Here is a 24,514-nt window from a genome sequence, read left to right as displayed (position 1 = left end):
ACCATAGCCTTGACTAGACGAACCTTTGTTGGCAAAGTAATGTCTCTGCTTTTGAATATGCTGTCTAGGTTGGTCATAACTTTACTTCCAAGGAGTAAGCTTCTTTTAATTTCATGGCTGCAGTCACCATCTGTAGTGATTTTGGAGCCCAGAAAAATAAAGCCTGTTTCCACTGTTTCCCCATCTATTTCCCATGAAGTGGTGGGACCGGATGCCATGATCTTCGTTTTCTGAATGTTGAGCTTTAAGCCAACTTTTTCACTCTCCACTTTCACTTTCATCAAGGGCTTTTGAGTTCCTCTTCACTTTCTGCCATAAAGGTGGTGTCATCTGCATATCTGAGGTTATTGATATTTCTCCCTGCAATCTTGATTCCAGCTTGTGTTTCTTCCAGTCCAGCGTTTCTCATGATGTACTCTGCATATAAGTTAAATAAACAGGGTGACAATATACAGCCTTGACGTATTCCTTTTCCTATTTGGAACCAGTCTGTTGTTCCATGTCCAGTTCTAACTGTTGCTTCCTGACCTGCATACAAATTTCTCAGGAGGCAGATCAGGTGATCTGGTATTCCCATCTCTTTCACAATTTTCCACAGTTTATTGTGACCCACACAGTCAAAGGCTTTGGCATAGTCAATAAAGTAGAAATAGATGTTTTTCTGGAACTCTCTTGCTTTTTCCATGATCCAGCGGATGTTGGCAATTTGATCTCTGGTTCCTCTGCCTTTTCTAAAACCAGCTTGAACATCAGGAAGTTCACAGTTCACATATTGCTGAAGCCTGGCTTGGAGAATTTTGAGCATTACTTTACTAGCGTGTGAGATGAGTGCAATTGTGCGGTAGTTTGAGCATTCTTTGGCATTGCCTTTCTTTGGGATTGGAGTGAACACTGACCTTTTCCAGTCCTGTGGCCACTGCTGAGTTTTCCAAATTTGCTGGCATATTGAGTGCAGCACTTTCACAGCATCATCTTTCAGGATTTCAAATAGCTCCACTGGAATTCCATCACCTCCACTAGCTTTGTTCGTAGTGATGCTTTCTAAGGCCCACTTGACTTCACATTCCAGGATGTCTGGCTCTAGGTCAGTGATCACACCATCGTGATTATCTGGGTCATGAAGCTCTTTTTTGTACAGTTCTTCTGTGTATTCTTGCCATCTCTTCTTAATATCTTCTACTTCTATTAGGTCCATACCATTTCTGTCGTTTATTGAGCCCATCTTTGCATGAAATGTTCCTTTGGTATCTCTGATTTTCTTGAAGAGATCCCTAGTCTTTCCCATTCTGTTGTTTTCCTCTATTTCTTTGCATTGATCGCTGAAGAAGGCTTTCTTATCTCTTCTTGCTATTCTTTGGAACTCTGCATTCAGATGTTTATATCTTTCCTTTTCTCCTTTGCTTTTTGCTTCTCTTCTTTTCACAGCTATTTGTAAGGCCTCCCCAGACAGCCATTTTGCTTTTTTGCATTTCTTTCCTATGGGAATGGTCTTGATCCCTGTCTCCTGCACAATGTCACGAACCTCATTCCATAGTTCATCAGGCACTCTATCTATCAGATCTAGGCCCTTAAATCTATTTCTCACTTCCACGGTATAATCATCAGGGATTTGATTTAGGTCATACCTGAATGGTCTAGTGGTTTTCCCTACTTTCTTCAATTTAAGTTCGAATTTGGCAATAAGGAGTTCATGATCTGAGCCACAGTCAGCTCCTGGTCTTGTTTTTGCTGACTGTATAGAGCTTCTCCATTTTTGGCTGCAAAGAATATAATCAATCTGATTTTGGTGTTGACCATCTGCTGATGTCCATGTATAGAGTCTTCTCTTGTGTTGTTGGAAGAGGGTGTTTGTTATGACCAGTGCATTTTCTTGGCAAAACTCTATTAGTCTTTGCCCTGCTTCATTCCGTATTCCAAGGCCAAATTTGCCTGTTACTCCAGGTGTTTCTTGACTTCCTACTTTTGCATTTCAGTCCCCTATAATGAAAAGGACATCTTTTTTGGGTGTTAGTTCTAAAAGGTTTTGTAGGTCTTCATAGAACCGTTCAACTTCAGCTTCTTCAGCGTTACTGGTTGGGGCATAGGCTTGGATTACTGTGATATTGAATGGTTTGCCTTGGAAACGAACAGAAATCATTCTGTCGTTTTTGAGATTGCATCCAAGTACTGCATTTCAGACTCTTTTGTTGACCATGATGGTCACTCCATTTTTTCTGAGGGATTCCTGCCTGCAGTAGTAGATATAATGGTCATCTGAGTTAAATTCACCCATTCCAGTCCATTTCAGTTTGCTGATTCCTAGAATGTCGACATTCACTCTTGCCATCTCTTGTTTGACCACTTCCAATTTGCCTTGATTCATGGACCTGACATTCCAGGTTCCTATACAGTATTGCTCTTTACAGCATTGGACCTTGCTTCTATCACCAGTCACATCCACAGCTGAGTATTGTTTTTGCTTTGGTTCCATCCCTTCATTCTTTCTGGAGTTATTTCTCCACTGATCTCCAGTAGCATATTGGGCACCTACCGACCTGGGGAGTTTCTCTTTCAGTATCCTATCATTTTGCCTTTTCATACTGTTCATGGGGTTCTCAAGGCAAGAATACTGAAGTGGTTTTCCATTCCCTTCTCCAGTGGACCACATTCTGTCAAATCTCTCCACCATGACCTGCCCGTCTTGGGCTGCCCCACGGGCATGGCTTAGTTTCATTGAGTTAGACAAGGCTGTGGTCCTAGTGTGATTAGATTGACTAGTTTTCTGTGAGTATGGTTTCAGTGTGTTTGCCCTCTGATGCCCTCTTGCAACACCTACCATCTTACTTGGGTTTCTCTTACCTTGGGCGTGGGGTATCTCTTCACGGCTGCTCCACCAAAGTGCAGCCATTGCTCCTTAGTTTGGACGAGGGGTATCTCCTCACCACCGCCCTTCCTGACCTTCAATGTGGGATAGCTCCTCTAGGCCCTCCTGCGAATTTTTTAAATAACACTTCTATAATCAGGAAAAAGTATCACATGTACATTATAAATATTTGTCCTTAAGAAAAACAATATACAGTACACATTCTCATTGCCCGTTGTTAACCTTTGATTTTTTTCTTAGTCAGCATATGTGTTTGCATATATAGAACACACGGGTTTATTTTATATACGTATACATATATATGTACATATGGGGCATATAAATATGTGTATGTACCTTTCTATCTAAAGTGTTTTCAGTTAAAAGGGATTGTGGGCATTTTTTTCAGGTCAGTAGAAATCTTCAGAGTTTTTTTTGTTAATTGTATTTACTTATGCCTGTGCTGGGTCTTTATTGCTCTTCTCTCGTTGTGGCGAGCAGCGGGGCCCCTCTCCAGTTGTGGTGCATGGGCTTCTCATTACGGTGCCTTCTCGTTGTAGAGCACGGGCTTTAGTAGTTGTGGCACATGGGCTCAGTTGCGCAGCTTTGGGGCTCTGAGCACAGGCTCACTAGTTGTGGTTCATGGGCTCAGTTGCTCTGCAGCATGTGGGATCCTCACGGATCAAGGATCTAACCTGTGTCTCCTATATCGGTAGTTGGATTCTTTACCACTGAGCCCACAAGCCCCAGAGCATTGGTTTTTAAATGATTTCACAGTGTTCAGTTACATTTCCTGGGAGTTTTTCTCTTTTTCACCTGTCTTTAAGTAATGATTCATCTGCCATCTTGGGACATAAATCTTAGAGAAACAGGTTTACTGGAGAAGCATTTTTAAGTCTACTGATACACAATGGACATATTCATTATCATACGAGAGACACTGAACTAGTACCTGGTGCAAAGTTGGAGTCCTTAGAAGTCTTACCCCTTGCACTTTACTAAGTATTAATAGCTTCATGGTGTTTGAACAGATTATTCAATATTTTTGTGCCTTAGTTTACTCATTTAGAACAGAAAAAAAATAACTTCTCTTAGGAGTGAAGAATCAAAAAGTGTTTCTGCTCTTTCCTTGAGAATCAAAAGAAATAGTTTGGTCCTTCTACATATTTTCTACAGGTATGTTCTAGGGTTCAGGTATAAAACAGTGAATGAGAGGAATCAGCAGAGCACTCTTTGTGGGACTTATTTTATCTGCTCCTGCTGCTCCTGTCTCTATTAATATATCTCAGGTAACGGTGACAAGTACTGGAAGAGCAGTGAAGCAGGGTAAGGAGGTGAGAGTAGGGGAGAAGCCCTCTGCGGGAAGGCTTGGTCAGGAGGGCCCTGTGGGTAAAATGAGGAAGAGAGCCATGATGATCTGCGCTAAGAGCTCTCCATGAACAACATGGAAAATGTTCTTGGGCCTGGCCAGGAGTGTCAAGCCAGACACTGTGGCAGAAGCCTAGAAGGTAAGAGATGAGGACAGAGAAGAGTAAATCACAAGGAGCCTTGCAGGCTGCAGTCAGGAGTGTGGATTTTATTCTCAGGGAAATGGGAAGGATTAAACAGAGAAGTGATAGGGCTTTGTGAACTGTGAAGTGTTGTGCTATAGAAGAGATCCTATATTATTTTAAATACTGCTACTGTTACCACCATGATAACCACCTGGTTTACTCGCTAAGCTGTAAAAAATGTCAGTTTGCTTCCTGAATAGTATCCAGTGTTGCACATCATTGGCCCCTGAAAGTCTGATCAAGATATTAGTTTGGCTAAAAAGTTCATTTGGGTTTCCCTGTCGCTGTTATTAAAAAACCCTAACAACCTTATTGGCCAATGCAATATATTAATTGCAAAGAACACTTCGCAAGTCTTCTTGTGTGCTCTTGAACAATTAATTTTGGTTTTACATATCTGATGATGAGCTATGTGAATGGCAGCTTTTTTAATTAACCAGAGGTTAATTTAACCTTCTTTAAGCTACTGCTTCTTTAAGCTAGTCACGGGTTATTTTAATGAAGCTGCTGAATCATTGCATCTTATTTGCAGCTTAGAAGAGCATATAGCCTATCTTTCCAAAAACGAAATCAGAACTTTTAGATGCAGTTTTAAAAAGGAGAAAATCACTCATTTTGCATTGCTGTATAGTCTGTGTGGACACCTTTTTTTTAAACCCATTTTGGCTCTGAAAATTGTAGCCATGAATCAGATGTTAGAAGGAAAAAAACCCACAGAACTATCTTTTTCTACTATTTATTCAGATTTTACCACATGCGGATGCTCTTCTGAGAACTTGTCGTTTAGTCGCTCAGTCGTGTCCTGCTCTTTGCAACCTATGGACTGAAGCATGCCAGGCTTCCCTGTCCGTCACCGTCTCCCAGAGTTTGCTCAAACTCATGTCCATTAAGTCAGTGACGCTATCCAACCATCTAGTCCTCTGTCACCCCCTTCTCCTCCTGCCTTCAATTGTTCCCAGCATCAGGGTCTTTTCCAGTGAGTCAGTTCTTCACATCAGGTGGCCAGAATATTAGAGCTTCAGCTTCAGCATCAGTCCTTCCAATGAATATTCAGGATTGGTTTCCTTTAGGAGTGACTGGTTTGATCTTGCAGTCCAAGAGACTTCGAAGAGTCTTCCCTGGCACCACAGTGTGAAAGCAGCAATCCTTCGGCGCTCACTCTTCTTTATGGTCCAACTCTCACACCCATACATGACTACTGAAAAAACCATAGCTTTGACTAGACAGACCTTTGTCAGCAAAGTGATGACTTTGCTTTTTAATATGCTGTCTAGGTTTGTCATAGCTTCTCTTCCAAGGAGCAAGCATCTTTGAATCTTGTGGCAGGAGTCACACAACCCACAGTGATTTTGGAGCCCAAGAAAATAAAGTCTGTCACTGTTTCCATTGTTTCCCCATCTATTTGCCATGAAGTAATGGGAATGGATGCCATGATCTTAGTTTTTTGAATATTGAGTTTTAAGCCAGCCTTTTCACTCTCCTCTTTCACCTTCATCAAGAGGCTCTTTAGTTCCTCTTTGCTTTCTGCCATTAGGTTGGTGTCATTTGCGTATCTGAGGTTATTGATATTTCTCCCGGCAGTCTTGATTCCAGCTTGTGCTTCTTCCAGCCCAGCATTTCTCATGATGTACTCTGCATATAAGTTAAATAAGCAAGGTGTCAGTAAACAGCCTTGGCATACTCCTTTCCCAGTTTTCAACCAGTCCATTGTTCCACATCTGGTTCTAACTGTTGCTTCTTGACCTGCATACAGGTTTCTCAGGAGGCAGGTAAGGTGGTCTGGTATCCCATTTCTTTGAGAATCTTCCACAGTTTGTTGTGATCCATATAGTCAAAGGCTTTAGTGTAGTCAATGAAGCAGAAGTAGGTGTTTTTCTAGAATTTTCTTGCCTTTTCTATGATCCAACGGATGTTGGCAGTTTGATCCCTGTGCCTTTTCTAAATCCAGCTTAAACATCTGGAAGTTCTTGGTTCACATGCTGTTGGAGCCTAGCTTGGAGAATTTTGAGCATTGCTTTGCTAGTGTGTAAAATGAGTGTAATTGTGCAGTAGTTTGCGCATTCTTTGGCATTGCCTTTCTTTGGGATTGGAACGAAAACTGACCTTTCCCAGTCCTGTGGCCACTGCTGAATTTTCCAAATTTGCTGGCATATCGAGTGCAGCACTTTTAACAGCATAGTTTTTCAAAGCTAGACGTTTTAACTCTCAGTGGTAAACATAGGTTCAGACTTCATTTATTCTGACTCCCAGTCTAGCCCTCTTCTCCCTACCTCACGGATATAGAAGCTGGCTGAGGGCTATGCTTTTGTGAATAGTGGCACAAAAAGCAATCTCCTCCTCCTTTTTAAAGTGATTTCAGTGGGTCAGTAAGTGTCCCAGTCATCTTGACAACCAGATTTTCCAGGACATCTCCTAGGGGTGATATTGGCCCCTTTGACAACTACAACCCTTCGTGGAGAATAGTGAGAGTCTCCACTTGGTGTCTCTAGGGGTAGAGAGATTTAGAAAATTGAATTTACTAAAGTTGTGAACTTTAATAATTTCCTGATTATATGAAAGAGTTAACAAATGGAAAGAGTCTGCTCAGACAACCAAAGTTTTGTGATTGGGTGAACAGTGGATCCATTCACTGTGAAGGGGAATTTAGAAGAATAAGAAGAACTTGGGGGTGAGATTTGAGGCGCCTGGAGGGCACCTGTAGCGAGCAGCAGTTAGAGATGTAGGCTGATGGGTTGGAGCTGGAGATGGACTTCAGGTGGGTAGATGAGATCACTCAGAGAATACAGGGTAAGAAGACAGCCAAGATAGAGCCTTGAAGGACGTCAACGTTGGAATAAATATCAGTCATTGAATTAAAGGCGGAAAGAAAGGGCATTTGGAAAGACAGGAAAACAAATGTGTGAAAGCTAAGAGGTGTGAAGTGCTAAATGTTTGTGTAAATTCCTTTCTTGCAGATTTAGCATGTTATTTTATAAATATTAATTTTAGTATAAAGGCATACTAAATTATTCCCCACTCCTGTCCTCCCAGTTTTCATGTTAAATTTCCCCTCTGAGTCGTCTTTGGGATTTGGGCATGTCCCACTAATTTACCATCAGGAACAAGCTTACCCTCAGTTTGAGAGACGCAGAGATGGGTCTCCACAGCCCTCTGTAATGCTGACAGTAGCTGGCTTTCTCCCAGTGGCATTAGTAATTTTGACTCAGCCCAAGGAATTCTATTGAGATTTATTATGAACCAGGGTTTTTTTTTTTTGAAGAGACAGGGAAAAGAGTATTTAAAAACTAAATGAATTTTTTCAACTACAGTATACATTTTTGTCCATTTCCTTCATGAACTCCGGTTATGTCTAAAACATAGCTTAGGCAAAACATAGTTTAAGAAAAACTTGGAACATATGCAGTAGTTGAGAAACAGTGAAAACACATAAATCCATCTAGATTTTAAAGATTTTTTTTACCATATTTTCAAGTGTGTTACTTTGGCTTAGAGGTAGTTGGCATATTTAGGGAACCAAAAGGACCTCAGTGTGGCTGGACTCCCGTAATTAGAGGCTAGAGGGCTGTGTGAACTGGAGATGGGTAAAGCCATGGTAGACAGTTTGGATTTTACCAAAAAGGCAATGAAAAGTTATTGAAGGGCCTTACTCAGGGAACTCTTGCTGTTATTGTTCCCTAGAATTCTCTCAAATCCTTATGGTAAAGGAAGAAAGGGGGAAGTGAGAGCAAGGCAGGTGAGGGATGTCTTATAACCATCTAGAAGTGAAGTGAAGTAAGTCGTTCAGTTGTGTCTGACTCTGTGACCCTATAGACTATACTCTCCAGGAATTCTCCAGGCCAGAATACTGGAGTGGGTAGTTGTCCTCTTCTCCAGGGGATCTTTCCAACCCAGGGATCAAATCCGGGTCTCCTGCATTGCGGGCATATTCTTTACCGGCTGAGCCACAAAGGAAAGCCCTTTAACCATTGCTACTGCAATACTTCAGCTTGGGCATCTCCATACTCTTGGAGACGTGTGCCTGGGTGTTTCACATCCTTCACGGACACAGAAGCCTGTGAATAGTTCAGCTTGATGGTGGACCAGGCCCCTTTGAAAGCACCGTCTCCATTCCTGGGAGGAAGCAGAGTGGGCTGGAGAGTTGATTGTCAGTGCTGCATTTGCTATCATTTGGGCATTGTTGGAAGGTCATGAGTTGTTCTGTGAAGGGATTAACCTCTGTTGCTTGTAAGGACTAGGCTTCCCTGGTGGCTTAGATGGTAAAGAAGCTGCCTGCAGTGTGGGGGACCTGGGTTTGATCCCTGGGTTGGAAAGATCCCCTGGAGAAGGAACTGGCAACCCACTCCAGTATTTCTGCTTTGAGAACCCCACAGACAGAGGAGCTTGGAGGGCTAAAGTCCACGGGGTTGCAGAGTCAGACACGACTGAGCTAACAGCGCATACACATACACCACAGACGCACAAGCAAACTAAAGCCTCACGCTCGACTCAAACTCAGTTTGTATTTGGTTCCAAATCTTCAGGTAGATTTCAGATAATTCTTTGTTGCTAAAATGAATTTAAGTGATTTATGAAATCTAGTTTAGTCGTATTTCTTTTAGCTCTGTGTGTGTGTGTGTGTGTGTGCACGCACGTGTGTGTACTATTACATATTTTAGAAACTTTAGTTTTCTTACATACAGATCATGGTCAAAGTCTGCTGGTTCTGTTGGCTCTGTCTGACTTGGTGGATTAGTAAGGTTAGTAAATTGGCAGCCTTACTTTTCTGTCATTCAGCCTTCCTATTTTATTAATAGTACTTTTTATGTATTAAGGATAGTTTTATATATCCATTGATTTCTTTAAATTCAGTTTTGTGTTTACCAGAATTATACATGTCAAATTGAAGGAGGCAAATAGTTATAGAAAGAGTTTGTAAGAAAAATAACAATCCTCCACACTTTTCCTGCTCTCTAGAGGTACAGCCTCTTTTGATCAATTGTTTTGGAATCTTTCTCCACATCTTTAATGAACATACTAATACTTCCATGACAAATCCATAATTTCACCATGTTACTTACAACATTGCCTCAATAGCTGCTTTTATTTTCTTTACTCATCGTAAAGTCAGTAACAAAAAATATGTACTCAGTAATTCTAAACACGTTAAGCTAACGTGTTTATAAGACTTTTTATTTCTCGAAGTATTTCTCTTAGCCTTTTAGCAATGTTCTAGGCACATGTATTGTCTGCCTGCTCAGTCATGACTTAGAAGCCATTCACAAATTTTAAACTTCTCTACATTTTCAATTAATTGTTTAAAAAGTTGTATCACAAGTGACATACAGTAGTATAAGGATAATTAAGCTTAATACAAAGCAAATTTAGCCATAAGAAGTTCTAATGCAGAAGTTTTAAGGGATACTATTTCCTTGTTTTTGATCCCCCAAATCTTGGTTGTATTAAATAAGAATTGGTGAATTTGAGGGTGTAAATGAAAGAAATAAAAGGATTTTTATTATTGCACTTAGGCTTTAAAATAAGAACTGTGTGATAAAGTTTTTATTTATACATTTTGTAATGTTATTTAAATAGTTCTTATTTATTCTTTTACTTAATAATTATACTTAACTGTATTTTTAAAATAATAAATCAAAAGAATATTTAAAGTGTGTGTATGAGAGATGGGGAGGGAGGGCAGAGAGAAAACACAAGCATGTCCTGAAGACCTTCAGCACTGGGACTGGATTAGAGCTTGCTGAGGAATGTCCGCCATGTGTTACTGACTGTATTCCTCTAAGTATGGTTTATTAGTTTATATGTTCAGCAGAATCTTGTCTGCCTGGTGTATTAATTAAGAGAAATGATTGTGGCATGCTTCCCCTTGCCCTCACAAAAGCAATTTGTATATGTATTCTCTTCGGCAGCTGTGTTTTTTCTTCTGTGACCAGTATTTCACGTGTAGTAGCTGGAAAGTCACTTCTTCCACCACTGAGCCAGAGCTGAAAATAATCTCTGTTGCATAGCACCCTAATATTTCCTGCAAAATAGCCATTAAACATTCCCAGGCTTTACCCAGCATAGACTTGTTTTATCGCTGCTATTATTTGTGGAATACAAATAGGAAGATTATATATTCATAGGATTTATTGTGAGTGTGAATTCACTGTTTACAGAGAAGCAGTCTGCATTGCCCTCTACCCTTCTTAAAAATAAATAAAAGAAAAAAGTAATGGAAAGGAATGATCCAGAATTTGGGTCCCATCTTGCCAGGTAATCAAAGAGAAAATGTAACCACCACCTGGGGTAACTCACCTGTAGTTGATCCAAACTTCTTATTGTAGAAAAGATATTTAGAAGTAAATTTATGCATCTTTGAATTTTGAGAACCTGTGTTTGAGGGCATTTCTCTTTGATTAAAGAAGATGTGGTTTTAATGTGATTAAAAGAAGATTTACAAGCTGACAGAGGTGAACTGTGTAGGTGACTGATTCGGGTATAGAGATTGATCAAAACAGATCATATCAAACCATGTCAAGAAGTAACATACTTGTTCATGGTTTGTCGGCTTCTTGTTAGAAGTCATTTACATGTTCTTTCCCCCTAAATGTTTATTTGTAAACAGACATGCAGCTCTCTGTATCTCAAACTTTAGAGAAGAAACATTCCAACACTTTCTTCAGTGAAGTCTTAGGTGAAGGTCAAAGGAAGTGTTATGATGCTGTGCAGAGAGATTTTATGTTGATCAGAAAAAATACAAAGTAGGGTTGGGGTGTCTGAGACCTACCTCCACCTGGGCAGTGGGTGCCAGGGGCAGTTAACTATAGGAGTTTGGAACTCCCGGGTTGAAAGTCACTGAACTAAGTGATCTTTAAGGTTCTTCTCAAAAGTGTTAATCTTTTGGTATCTTATATGAGGTTGTTTAGCGAGGGTGGGTGTAACTTCTTTTAGTTTATTTAGTGAGAGAAATTGTAACTTCTGACCTGTTCTCGTTCCTTCCATCGTTTATCTTGTTAACTGTGTTTATTCATGGTGACTTCTTTGAATAGTTGATAGCCCCCTTTTGCCTGATGTAATTGAAACGTTGTCTTTTGCTTCCCACAAAAAATTAAGAACTTCCAGAAGTTCATTGTCCCCAGAATTTATCAAGTGAGTTCCTTCATAGAGAATAGCCATATCCAGGCAGAAAAAGTACACCTTGAAACCATCACTTAAAGAATTTGCAGATCTGATGGGGAGATGTGCCCAAGGCTCTCTCCAAGGTTCCTCCAGCCCTGAGCCCTTGGGCCTCACTGAGGAGGAGGAGGATGGGTGTGCCTGCGGGACGCTTAGCAACAAGCAGCATGAATCTGGAAAAAGCGCATCTGGTGAGACCTAGAGAGTGGGCCTGTTGCCATTGTTTTTTGGCTAAGCCCCTTACTAACTTTTTACCTCAGTTTCCTCAACTGTAAGATAGAGGTGTCTATTAACTGGAGGTATAGTGTGGTGATTAAGGACACTTTGGATCAACCTGAGCCTGAGCTGGTTTTACCCTTTAGTACCTTGAACCAGTTTCTTTAAGTCGTTCAGCTTTACCTGTAAATGGAAGTAATATAATGTCCTTGGAGAATTGTTTGAAAAGATCCCATAGATGACGGATTCCGTTGCTTAGGAGGGGCCCTGGCAGCACTAGCAGGCCACCAGCATCGGCACCATCATGTTCCTCTTCACATGGGGGTTAGGAGAGCAGGGGATTAAAAAGGTGTTTTGAAAAGTACAAAGTGCTCTATAATTCTACAGTCATTTCTCATGTATTTGTGGATTTCCTAGGACTGATTTTGAAACTGATGTGAAGTAACTTGCTCAAGCCTGGCTGTCTTCTCCGATGAGGGTTTAGAAAGCATGTCTTCTGTCTGCGTCCCTTTTCCTCACTGGTACCTTGTGCTGTGTCCACAGGTGGAGCAGGCGGAGCGCAGTGAGGCGCCTGTCGCTGCCGCCATGCCGTTCCCATTCGGGAAGTCTCACAAGTCCCCTGCAGACATCGTGAAGAACCTGAAGGAGAGCATGGCTGTGCTGGAGAAGCAAGACATTTCTGACAAAAAGGCAGAAAAGGTATGTATTTGGCTTTATTTTATATTTTTAATCTTTGGATTAGGAGCACATGTAAGACAAATTATGAGGTGATTTCTAAAAAGCAGTAAATTCAGTTTGTGTTTATTTAAGGTTTTTAAAATATAGTCCGACTAAGTAGCGCTTGCTGGTGCTATTTAAATTCCACATGTTTTCACCTGTTCTGCCATCTAACACATATCTAACTTTTTTCTCAAGTTTTTCATTTGAGGTTTCCAATTTTATTTTAACTTTTGGGGTTTTTGTTGTTGATGTGGTTTATCTGATTTCTAAAATCAGTGTTTCCACTGGTAGTCTGCCATGGGAGAAACCTCTCCTGATTTTGTGTTTCCTGTATCCCTGACAAGTATCTTCTACCCAGTCATCACAGTCTAAAACGTGACTTTCATCCCAGTTTGTCCACCACCCCCTCCCCACCAAGAAGCATCAACTTTCAAGAAATAGCATGAACCTCTACTGCTTCCTGAGAGGTTTAGGAATTGATCCCGACTTCCATTCCTACTTGACAAAAATTCTCACGACCTTGTGGACCGTAGCAGTAGTCTCCTTAGGGCTCTTTCTGAAATATCTCTCCTCCTTTAACCCTTCAGTTCAGCCTTCTCGCATGGTACATGAGACCCTTTGTGACCTGGCCTGTACGGCTCTCGGTGAATTTTAACCCGTTTCTTCCTTATTCAGTGTGCTCAACCAATCTCAGCTTCTCTCTGTTTATGGAAAGCAGTTAATAGCAGTCAGCCAGCTGTACTCTTTGTCTTGTTTCACTGCCTCCACACCAGTTTCCCTTAGCCCTCATTTGTTTTTCAGAACCAACCTCTTCATCTGATTTTCCCAAATGGCTTTCCAGAATACTCCCTCTCCTGACCTTATCCTTACCCACTAAAACAAATAGCCACCATTTGGCCACCTCCTTTGGAAATAGCCGGACTGCTGCTATCTTCAACATGGTTTTATTTGCATCATATTTTTGTCTTACTTTCTAGACTTTGAGCTCTTTGACCCATGTGTCATTTCTGGCCCACCTTTGCCCTCCGTGGTACCTGTCTCCCCATGGGCTGAACACCTGATGATTCATTGGATGAGTGCTTGAGTGGAACATTTTCCATCGTATCTTTTATTTTAGGAAGTTGTTTTCTGTTTTGAGTTGACAGTTAAATTGCATCATTTCTACCATCTTTTTAAGTTTGAGATTCTGTGGTTTACCTGTATTCTTATAAAGAAAAGAATATCACAGTCATGGGATTAAGATTTGTAATTATAGACTATTTAGTTATATAACTTCCTGTCATTGGAAGCAGTGTACAGTTAGTGAAGTTTGGTATAATTCAGCTTTTCTTTAGATCTTCCATAGAAAGTCTGTAGACAATTTCTTGTATACCTTAGTAAGATATGTAGGTAACTGTTAATAATATGATGAAGTGAACTTCTTTTAAAAATGGCTCTTATGTTATTTTGGTTGAAATATATAAAGAAAATCTGGCCTCATACAGATGCATAATTGGGAAAGAGGAGTATTTTAATAGCCCTTCAGATTTTTGAAGTTTCTGATACCACACCAATATTCACCAGTTGATAGTTTCTTGGTTGTAATAGACTCAAAATGTATAAATGAACTTCTCATACTCCCTACTTTGAAGAGGTCCTTTATCCATACACAACTTTGTTACAGGCATTGGTCATTTAGAAAGCATTGGATCATTGACTTATATCTTCCAAATGTTGACACATTATTCAGTATCAAAAATTCACACTTTAAAATTACACTACTGTGATCTCAGAAAAGTAAAACTTTTGGAAAGTGGTCAAACTTCCTCGTGTTGTATTCAAGTTTCAAAATTCAAGTTTGGCAACAAATACTATTTGTTGGTTGTTTTTCTTAAGGTGACAGGTTCACTTTGTTTATTTTGAAAAAATATCTGCCAAGGATACAAGCCTGAATAATTTGTCAGTTTTTCTTTCAAGGAAAAGTGATACTGCATGAAGAAAACTGTTTAGCTCATAGCCCAAGCATTATCATACAAATACTTTCTTCAAGACAAGCAGCCATACTTCTGGAAGGGGCAGAAGGTGCTTTGTGTGTACTTCCCATTCAGTTCAGTTCAGTCCAGCCTCTCAGTCATGTCCAACTCCTTGTGACTGCATGAACTGTGGCATACCAGGCCTCCCTGTCCCTCACCAACTCCTGGAGCCTACCCAAACTCAGGTCCATTGAGTTGGTGATGCCATCCAACCATCGCATCCTCTGTCATCCCCTTCTCCTCCTGCCCTCAATCTTTCCCAGCATCAGGGTCTTTTCAAATGAGTCAGCTCTTTGCATCAGGTGGCCAAAGTATTGGAGTTTCAGCTTCAACATCAGTCCTTCCAGTTAACATCCAGGACTGATCTCCTTTAGGATGGACTGGTTAGATCTTGCAGTCCAAGGGCCTCTCAAGAGTCTTCTCCAACACCACAGTTCAAAAGCATCAGTTCTTCGGCACTCAGCTTTCTTCACAGTCCAACTCTCACATCCATACATGACTATTGGAAAAACCATAGCTTTGACTAGAAGGACCTTTGTTGGGAAAGTAATGCCTCTGCTTTTTAATATGCTGTCTAGGTTGGTCATAACTTTCCTTCCAAGGAGTAAGCATCTTTTAATTTGATGGCTGCAATCACCATGTGCAGTGATTTTAGAGCCCCCAAAAATAAAGTCACCCACTTTTGCCATGTTTCCCCATCTATTTGCCATGAAGTGATAGGACTGGATGCCATGATCTTAGTTTTCTGAATGTTGAGCTTTAAGCCAATCACATCAAATGTTCCTGCTTGCGTATACTCAGAGGTCAAAATTTAATGAATTATTTTTCTGCTTCCTCATACTACTCTTAAGTGAAACAGTTTTTTAAACTGAGTACGTGAGGATGAAAAAACTACAATGATAGCTGTTGTAACTCAGACAAGAGGTCAGCACCATCAGTGAAAATGGCAGCAGTGGAAAAAGGCAAATTATGTATTTACATTGATAAGAAAACAGTTTTGACCTCATTGACCCCTTGAAAGGGTGTCAGGGAACCTTTTTCAGTAACACAGAGGTTGAGAATTCCTGCTCTAAACCTAAGCAAGAATAGACCTCCTGCTATTAGGATAAACAAAGCAAAGAGAATTAGTTGAACTTTTGAAAAATAAGTTTTGTTTCAAAGAAAGGGGACAACTCTGAAGACCACTTGATACAAATTACTTATTCTGGAATAGATTATTAATAGAGAGGAAGACCCTGAACTTTGTGGTTTCACTTTCTTGTCAAGATTCAGGAGACATCGCTGATACAAATGGTAAAAGGAAGTGAAACCTGAAAACAATGGAAAGATAAAATATTACCACTAAATTAAACAACATGAAAAATGACTTTGATATCATATTTAAAACTGAAAACTTGAAGGTTAGGATGCTTTGTATGATTTGTTATCTAGCATTGTTCTGGAAATTCTAGGCAATGCATAAAGAAATGGTGTAGAAATTAAAAATACATCTATTTCAAATAAAGAAGGGAAATTACAGTGTTGACATATTTGTGTATCTTTACAAAACACAGAGGAATCAACGTAAATATGAGAGTTCACTAGGGCAGCTAAATACAAAATCCATAGCTTCCCTAAATATCAATCAAAATGATCTAGAAATTATAATTTTTTAAGAAGTATTTTATTTGTAGTAACAACAAATAAATAGGGATCTGGGAATACTTTTATCAGGAGGTGTGCAGAACCTGTCCATGTCATTGGACAATATAGTTAAGATAATCTTATCAAATCAGTTCTTAAGCTTAAAGCTATTCCATTCACATCACAGCAGGATCTTTTTGTATCTTGACAAAAAATGATTATGAAGTTCTGGAAGAATAAAGAGCTGTAAAGTGCTGGAATTTAAGGAATATGAATTCTCCTTTGTTTTGAAGAAAAGCACACGTTTCATACATCCACTCTCAGTCTTCTCGATCATGATTAGTGAGACACCATCCTTCTAGTTGTTCAGGCCAAAAGACTTGAGTCATCCATGACTCCTTTCATACTTCCCAAATCCAATTCATGAGCAAATTCATCCACTTTATTGGGGTGGAGAGTGTTAAAAAGCCAGAATCTAATGACCCCTTCACCCCATTTTCCTGGTTCCCACTCTGGCCTAAGCTATTGTTATGTTTGCTCTGCATTGCTGCAGTGTTCTTCTAACTGGTCCCCCACAACCATAATGATTCTTTCAAAACATGCGTCAAATAATATTTCCCTTAGAGTAAAAGTCAAAATCCTTACAGGAGCTGAACTAAGTTCTACAGGTCAAATCCTGCCTAGGCCCGTTTTTGTAAGGCTCATGAGATAAGAATGATTTTTACGTTTCTAAAGGATTGGTTTTAAAAGCAAAGAAAACTATGCAACAGAGACTCTGTGTGGCCTGTAAAGCTTAAAATATTTTCTGTTTGGTGTTTTTACCTAAAAATAAATGCCCATCCTTGCCCTGGTCAGTCAGGCCTGTCCCTTCGCCTAGTACTCCGGCCGTGTTGGCTTGCTCTTCCTCATGCATTCCGGTCCACCCCTGCCTCGAGGCTTTTGCACTGGGCTGTTGCCTTTGCCTGGAATGTTCTTCCCCCAACTCTCTGCTTGGTTTGCCCCATTGTTGCCTTCAAGTCTTTGCTCAAATATTGCTTTCACCCAACCCTCTATTTAAAAGTGCCACCTAGTCCCCGGCATTCCTGTTTACCCGATCTTGCTGTTTTCTGTGTATCACTTAACATCTTTAATATACTTAGTGATTTTTTTAAATTAGTTCTTCCCTCTGTTAGAACATAAGCCTTCCAAAGACAGAACCATAATTATTTTTTATTTATTGAAAATGAAATTCAGAGTTAACATGAGACACTGTCAGCTTGTACCTCTTCTAAACTCTTAGTGTCTACTGAATAGGATAAAACATGTATTAATGAGGATGTTGTAATAATTTGTATGTTGAGTTTATGACCAATAAGAGAGTATTCCAACCAGGTATCCTCTGAATTTTATGATGGTGGCCAAGTATCACATTCCTTACAGTACTGCCACCCACACAAATAGATAAATGACCCTTCCCAAGAGGTCTACCCTTGTTAATCCTAGTATCTTCCATATTGTTTTGTGTTTATTATCTTCCTGTGTAGTTCAGGATGCTCAGTGGACACTTTTCATGATTGGATGAATAATTATACCCAGTGGATCTAATTAATGGATAACCAAGCACCTAGGCCTGGTGGGCTACAGTCCATGGGGTCTCTAAGAGTCGGACACTACTGAGCGACTTCATTTTCACTTTTCACTTTCATACATTGGAGAAGGAAATGGCAACCCAATCCAGTGTTCTTGCTTGGAGAATCCCAGGGACGGGGGAGCCTGGTGGGCTGCCGTCTATGGGGTCGCACAGAGTCGGACATGACTGAAGCGACTTAGCAGCAAGCACCTCAGCAGGTTTTTGGTGACCTGTTGCAGGATACTGTCCCCAACTCTAAACTTTTGATAACATTTATTATCACTGAGGAAGGGCTTAATCAACAGAGCTTGTGAATGACAGAAATTGGAGAAGAATAGAAGACTCTGTAGGTGACTAAATCAGGCACCACAGAAGGGTTAATTAGCTGGGAGAAGGAGGGCAGGAGGAAGGATATGATTGTAACTGATAAAGTGCAGCACAGATACAAGTATCACTCTGTATAAGGGTCTGAAAAAGCAGATGGGATACCAAAGGAGAAAATAAAATATAATCACTAAAAGTATTTGATTAAACCAAAAGAAGGCAGAAAAAGAGGAAAGAACAACATTATAGAATGGGTAGAACAAATGGAAAACAGATACCAAGAGATTAGACTCAAATGTACTGTATCAGTACTCAACATTTAATATAAATGTCTGAATACTCCAGTTAAAAGGCAGTGCTTGTCAGGTTGGATATGAAAGTCCTAACTGAATAAATTTAGAGATTATCATATTAAGGGAAGTATGTCAGAAAGAGAAAGACAAATACCATATGACATCACTTCTATGTGGAATTTTTAAAAAATGATATAAATGAACTAATTTACGAAATAGGAGTAGACTCACAAACATAGAAAACAAACTTGTGATCTCCAGAAAGTATAGCAAGGATAAATTTGGAGTTTGGGATTAACATACACATTACCATATATAAAATAGATCAACAACAAAGACGTGCTGTACAGCACAGGAAGCTATATTCAGTGTCTTATAATAACCAAAAAAAGAATGTTACATATGTAACTGAAATCATTTTCCTATATAATTGAAATCACTTTGCTGTACACCTGAAACTAGCATACTATTACAAATTAACTTACTTCAGTTTTTAAAAATGGTTAAAAAGAAGAAAAGTCCTAAGTGTATGTGCCTACGAAAAATGCACTTTGAAGACAAGTAAAAAGATGGAGAAAGATATACCATGTTAACCCTTGTCAAAAGAAAACTGAAATAGCTTTATTAATATCAGACAAAAATAGTTTTCAGAAAAAATAGTATCAGGGATAGTTATTTCATGATAAAATAGGGATCAGTTAATCCAAGGGACATGACAACCTTAAATGTTTATGCACCTAATAACAGCTTTAAAACAAAGCAAAAACCGATAAAACTATGAAGTGAAACAATTAAATCCACAATTAAAATTGAGATTTTGATTCCCCAATCTCAGTGATTGATAAAAGTCTGTTAGGCACACCAATAGATCAGTGGGACAGAAGAGAGAATCCAGAAATAAAACCTACATGTGTATGGAAATTTTTTGCCAAAGATGAAAATGCAGTTCAGTGGAGCAAGGATAGTAGTTTTAATAACTGGTGCTGAAACAACCTAATAGCCACATGTACAAAAAATATGTTGGACGCATGCCTCATGTCATATACAAAAATTAATTCAAAACGGATCACACAACTGAATATAAAACCTAAAATTTTAAAGCACCTGGGAAACAGGAGAAAAATCTTCATAACCTTGGGATAGGCAAAGAATTCTTAGATGTGATACCAGAAGCATACTCTATAAAACAAAAAAATAATAAATTGGAATTCATCAGCACTAGAACCTTCAAGTCTTCTAAAGACACTGTTAAAAGAATGAAAAGACAAACCACAGACTGAGAAAATCTTTGCAAAGCATATATTTGATGAAAGATTGCATCAAGAATACTTAAAGAACTCTTAAAACTTTATAAGAAAACAGTTTAAAAAATGGATTCCATATACACTTCACCAAAGATGATATTATATATTTCAGATACCAATACAATATTGTGAAGTAATTAGCCTCCAATTAAAATAAATAAATTTAAATTTAAAAATAAAAATAAAAGGTAAAATACAGATTTCAGATAAACACTTGCAAAGATGTTCATCATAGGAAATTGCAAAGTAAAGCTATGATGAGATAACCACTACACACCTATCACGATGGCAAGTATTGAAAATACCAGCTATATCAAATGTTAGTGGTTATGGTGAGCAGTTAAAACTGCTAGTAGGAATGTAAGATAATATAGCTACTTTGGAAAACAGTTCGTCGGATTCTGGAAAAGCTGAACTTACATCTAGCCATTTCACTCCCAAGTATTTACCCAAGAGAGCAAGAAGCATATGTCCATACAAAGACTCAACATAAATGTTCATTGCAACTGTATTTGGAAGAGTCCAAAACAGGAAGTAGCCCAAGTATGTGAATAAACCAGTATGACACATCCATAGAATGGAATACTAGTCAGCAATAAAAAGGAACAAACTCTTGCTATATACAGCAGCATGAGTGAATCTCAAAATAATGTGTTAAGTGAAGGAAGCCAGGCTATAAAGAATACGTAATGTATGATTTTGTTTATATTACAGAACTGTGAATAGCCGCAGTGACAGAAGGTAGATAAGTGGTGGGCAGGTTAGAGTGGGGTTGGTGGAATGAGGGGATTATAGCAGGGTCATGGTAGTCATGGATATGTTCACTTGTCTTAGAGCTGTGGACCTAAGTCCAGAGTTATCAGCTTGTACACTTTAAATAGGGCTTCCCTTGTGGCTCAGCTGGCAAAGATTCTGCCTGCAATGCAGGAGACCTGGGTTCAGTCCCTGGGTTGAGAAGATCCCCTGGAGAAGGGAAAGGCTACCCACTCCAGTATTCTGGCCTAGAGAATTCCATGGACTGTATAAATATGGACACTTTAAATATGTGTGTTTTATGTTAACTGTAACTCAATTAGAAGGGAAAAGGACTCTCCATGTAGCAACTAAGGTATAGGTAACTTAGAACCATAGATGTTTACCCTAAGAAGGAATAGACCATGTAATAAAGCATACAGAGAGACTATTGAAAGCCTAGGTTGCAATAGTAGAGAAACAGCTGCCTCAGAGTGACCATCTTCTGCTCTGTGTAGACAAGTCCATACAGAGTTTGTGGAGAAGCTCGAGTGTTGAGAGGGGAGTGACCAGGTTAGCACCAAAATTCAGAGTCCTGCCATGAGAAACAGTTGAAGGAACTGGAGATGTAGAGAGAGAATCAAATTTGAGTCCTAGTGCTCTTAGTAAAATGTTTTTAGGGGATCATTTTATCTTAGAGAAGCTTCTAGACTGACAGAAGATAGACTTAAGACCTGTGAGTGGAGATAAAACAGGGAGTCCAGTTTCATCTCGATATTCGGGAAAATAAGTGGAAGTTAGCTTCCAGAGGAGATAGCAGGTTTCTTGTCTCAGGGTTTGTGTTGGTGTGGGTTAGGTGATCATTTAGGTCTTGTAGAAGGAATTCAAGCTTTGTATGATTGGCACATCCTTACATTGATACAACACCATTACTTTGCAAGGTGCCTTTGTAGAAAATAGGCCCCCATATTATTTAGAGGTAAAATAGTTATTATTCTCATGATCCACGTGAAGAAAGCTTGTTTCCAAGGACATTCATTATAGTAGAGTCAGAGGTGGTATTCACTCCTAGCTCTGCTAAACCTGTGGTAAAATTTTGTCTTTATCTCCTTTGTTCTTGATATCCATGGGCATTTTCTCATTGATTTCTTGTGATCTTATAAACAAAATGATAAATATAACATTTGAATGTTTCTTTTTTTATAGTATGTTGATATTTTTCTTTATTCTGTATGGTACACAGTTGCCATATTAAGAATTGTCTGTAATAGAAGTAGATTACTCCCTTAGGAACTGGGTCATACCTTTTAAAGAGAATTTGAAAACTACTTTCCTTATACCTTTAGAAAAAAGTGGTTTATCTTGCCATCTTTATTTTTAGGTAACTGGAGCATGGGAGTTGGGTGGAATGGAATTTGTTCTCTCTTTGCTCATAGCCACAGAGATCTGGTATACATAATGACTGTTTACACACTCTTTGCCACTGCATGCTATATAAAGAAGGTATAGCTGCCTTGCTCAGCTTATACTTGGTTTCCTTCTTCACTGTGAATGCATGTGTTCACAGGATTGAATAGCTATATTCACTCATTTCATGAGAGGACTAAGTTTGCTGGCATATTTAAGGAGGGGGAAGGGAGTAGTCTTTTCATAGCATAGCCATTTAACAGTGACTCATGGTTACTAAACTCGTTTAGAGTAATCTTTGACACCAGAAGGTTATTAATAGGCTTTTCTTAGCCCATGATCTTTCAGTTTAGTATACTCAGATATTTTCTTTAGTAGAGAGACACATATATGTATAGGATTTTTTTAATTTAGAAATTAATTCGATAATAAAATTGGTCTTATTTGAGTATTTAGTGCCAGCAATGTTCCTCAGTTTACTTTTAGATTCCATCTCACATCTTTTATCTTAATTTACTTTAAGAACTTCCTCTTTTAAATGAGGTCATCTAATAAATCGCTTTTTGAGAATGAATTGATATTTGAGGCAATAAATACAGGCTGGAAATATTAAGAGGACTTTTGTTTAAAATTATTCTTTTGCATAAGAGTGGGTATAAAGAAACTCAAAAATGTATAATACAAAATAATAAATGATATGAGCCCCCTCCTCCTCAAAAAATTTGGGATTTTTGAGGAATTTCTCAATAATAACAATTAGTTGCATGTAAATTAGAATAAACTTGATTGTATAAACCAGTAGTGAACAGAAGAATGGAAAATTCTGCTTAATAGATCACTTCAAAATTTTTTCTAAAAAGAGGACTTTATAAATAACAATTCCCATGTGATTATGTTACCTTCTGTGGAGTTCCATACAGTAATTGGCAGGACAGGTTTTTATTTTGTTGTTTGCTTTCAAAAGATGACAATAGAAGTAATTACTGTCATCAGTTCCATTGTCACCTTTTGCAAAAGATTCCCAACTTGATTGAATCCATAGACATTTTAGTGCCCTTCCATATAGGGCAGACAGATGGGCACATGGATCAAATTTTGTCTTTGTTCTTAAGGAATTTATAATCTAATAGAAGGGCTTCCCTGGTAGCCCAGATGGTAAAGAGTCTACCTGCAATGCAGGAGACCTGGGTTTGATCCCTGGGTCAGGAAGATCCCCTGGAGAAGGGAATGGCACCCACTGTAGTCTTCTTGCCTGGAGAATTCCAAGGACAGAGGAGCCTGGCGGGCTACAGTCCACAGGCTCACAAAGAGTCAGACACGACTGAGTGACTAACACACATACAGAGGAAATAGACATGTCAAATAATATAATACAGTATAGAGATACTTGGAGGTATGAGTGAAATTCTGTGGGAACCCAGAGAATAAAGCAGTTACTACCTCTGTCAGAGACAGGTACAGAGATAGCATGCAGTGACATTTGAACTGGTTTAAAAGTGTTTGGCAAGTTGAGAGTGAAAGAGAACGAAATGTGAAACATCTTAAAGTATGGCATGGCCAGAAAACAGTGACAAGTTTAGGGTGATTTTGTAGGAGTGATTAGAGGAGAATGTGGTAGATTGAAAAGGGCCTTATGTACAACCTAAAGATAGACTGAGGGAGCTAAAGAAATCTATTGTTGTTTTTCTTCTTTGTTTTAAATCTTCAAATAATTTTTAATTCACAGGAAGTTGCAAAAAAGTATACAGAAAGATCCCATGTACCTTATACTCAGCTTCCCCCAGTGGTAACGTCTTACTGAACTATATACAAAATCAAGACAAGGAAATTGACATCGGTACAGTCCGCAGGCTTCATTCACCTTTTCCCAGTTTTACAGTTTTTGAGTGTATGTGTCTCTGCAGTTTCATCACATGTCTGACCACTACCACAACCAAGATACAGAACTTCTCCATCACCACAGGCCCCCTCTTGCTGTTCCTTTATAGCCATCTCCTCTCCCCTATCCATAACCGCTGCTGGCAATCACTGATCTGTTCTTGGAACCTGTAATTTTGTTACTTCAAGAATGCCTTATAAATAGAATCATATAGTATGTAACCTTTTGAGACTGGCTTTTTTTCTCCCCACCCAGCTTAATTTCCCAAGAGATCTGTGCAAGTGGTTATTAGTATCACTAATTCCTTTTGATTGCTGAGTGGTATTTCATTCCATGAATATACCATAGTGTGTATATAGGGTAAATGTTTAAGTAGAATGTTTCCAGCTGGGGCTATCACAAATAAAGCTACTGTGAATATTTTCATAAACATATTTTGTGTGAACATAAATTTTCTTTCCTCTAGAATAGATGGCCAAGAGTATAGTTCTTGGCTTGTACAGTAAGAGCAGGTTTAATTTTATAAGAAACCAGCAGCCTCTTTCCCACTACATTCCACTAGTAATGTTTCACAGTCATAGATGGGATGAGATTTGAAGTGTTGAACTGCTGGACTTAATGGCAGAAGATCAACTTGGTATGAGGACTCTGATGACAAGGAAGTCTTAAGAGTAAAGAGGAGAGGAGGGATGTGAGACTAAATTTCTGAGGGAGAATTGAAAGGATTTGATGGGTATCCAGAAGGGGGTGACAGAGAATGAGATGGTTGGATGGCATCACCGACTCAATGGACATGAGTTTGAGCAAACTTGGGGACATAGTGAAGGACAAGGGAAGCCTGGTATGTG

At 39.1% G+C, this 24,514-nt stretch overlaps 1 protein-coding gene across 1 annotated transcript in view; it reads left to right on the top strand.

The window, feature by feature from the left end:
- The window catches only part of CAB39 (calcium binding protein 39), a 102,277-nt gene that overhangs the window by 33,052 nt on the left and 44,711 nt on the right, over window positions 1-24,514 (top strand). Inside the window, exon 2 of the mRNA XM_070385317.1 lies at window positions 12,307-12,462. Within this exon, the coding sequence (XP_070241418.1) occupies window positions 12,349-12,462 (114 nt within the window). The 5' untranslated portion in view covers window positions 12,307-12,348. The remainder of the gene's footprint in view (window positions 1-12,306; window positions 12,463-24,514) is intronic.

This window comes from Bos mutus, chromosome 2, assembly GCF_027580195.1.
Source record: "Bos mutus isolate GX-2022 chromosome 2, NWIPB_WYAK_1.1, whole genome shotgun sequence".
Classification (NCBI taxonomy): Eukaryota; Metazoa; Chordata; class Mammalia; order Artiodactyla; family Bovidae; genus Bos; species Bos mutus.
Note: the sequence above shows the minus strand (reverse complement) of the source record. Positions and strands in the feature narration are given on the sequence as shown.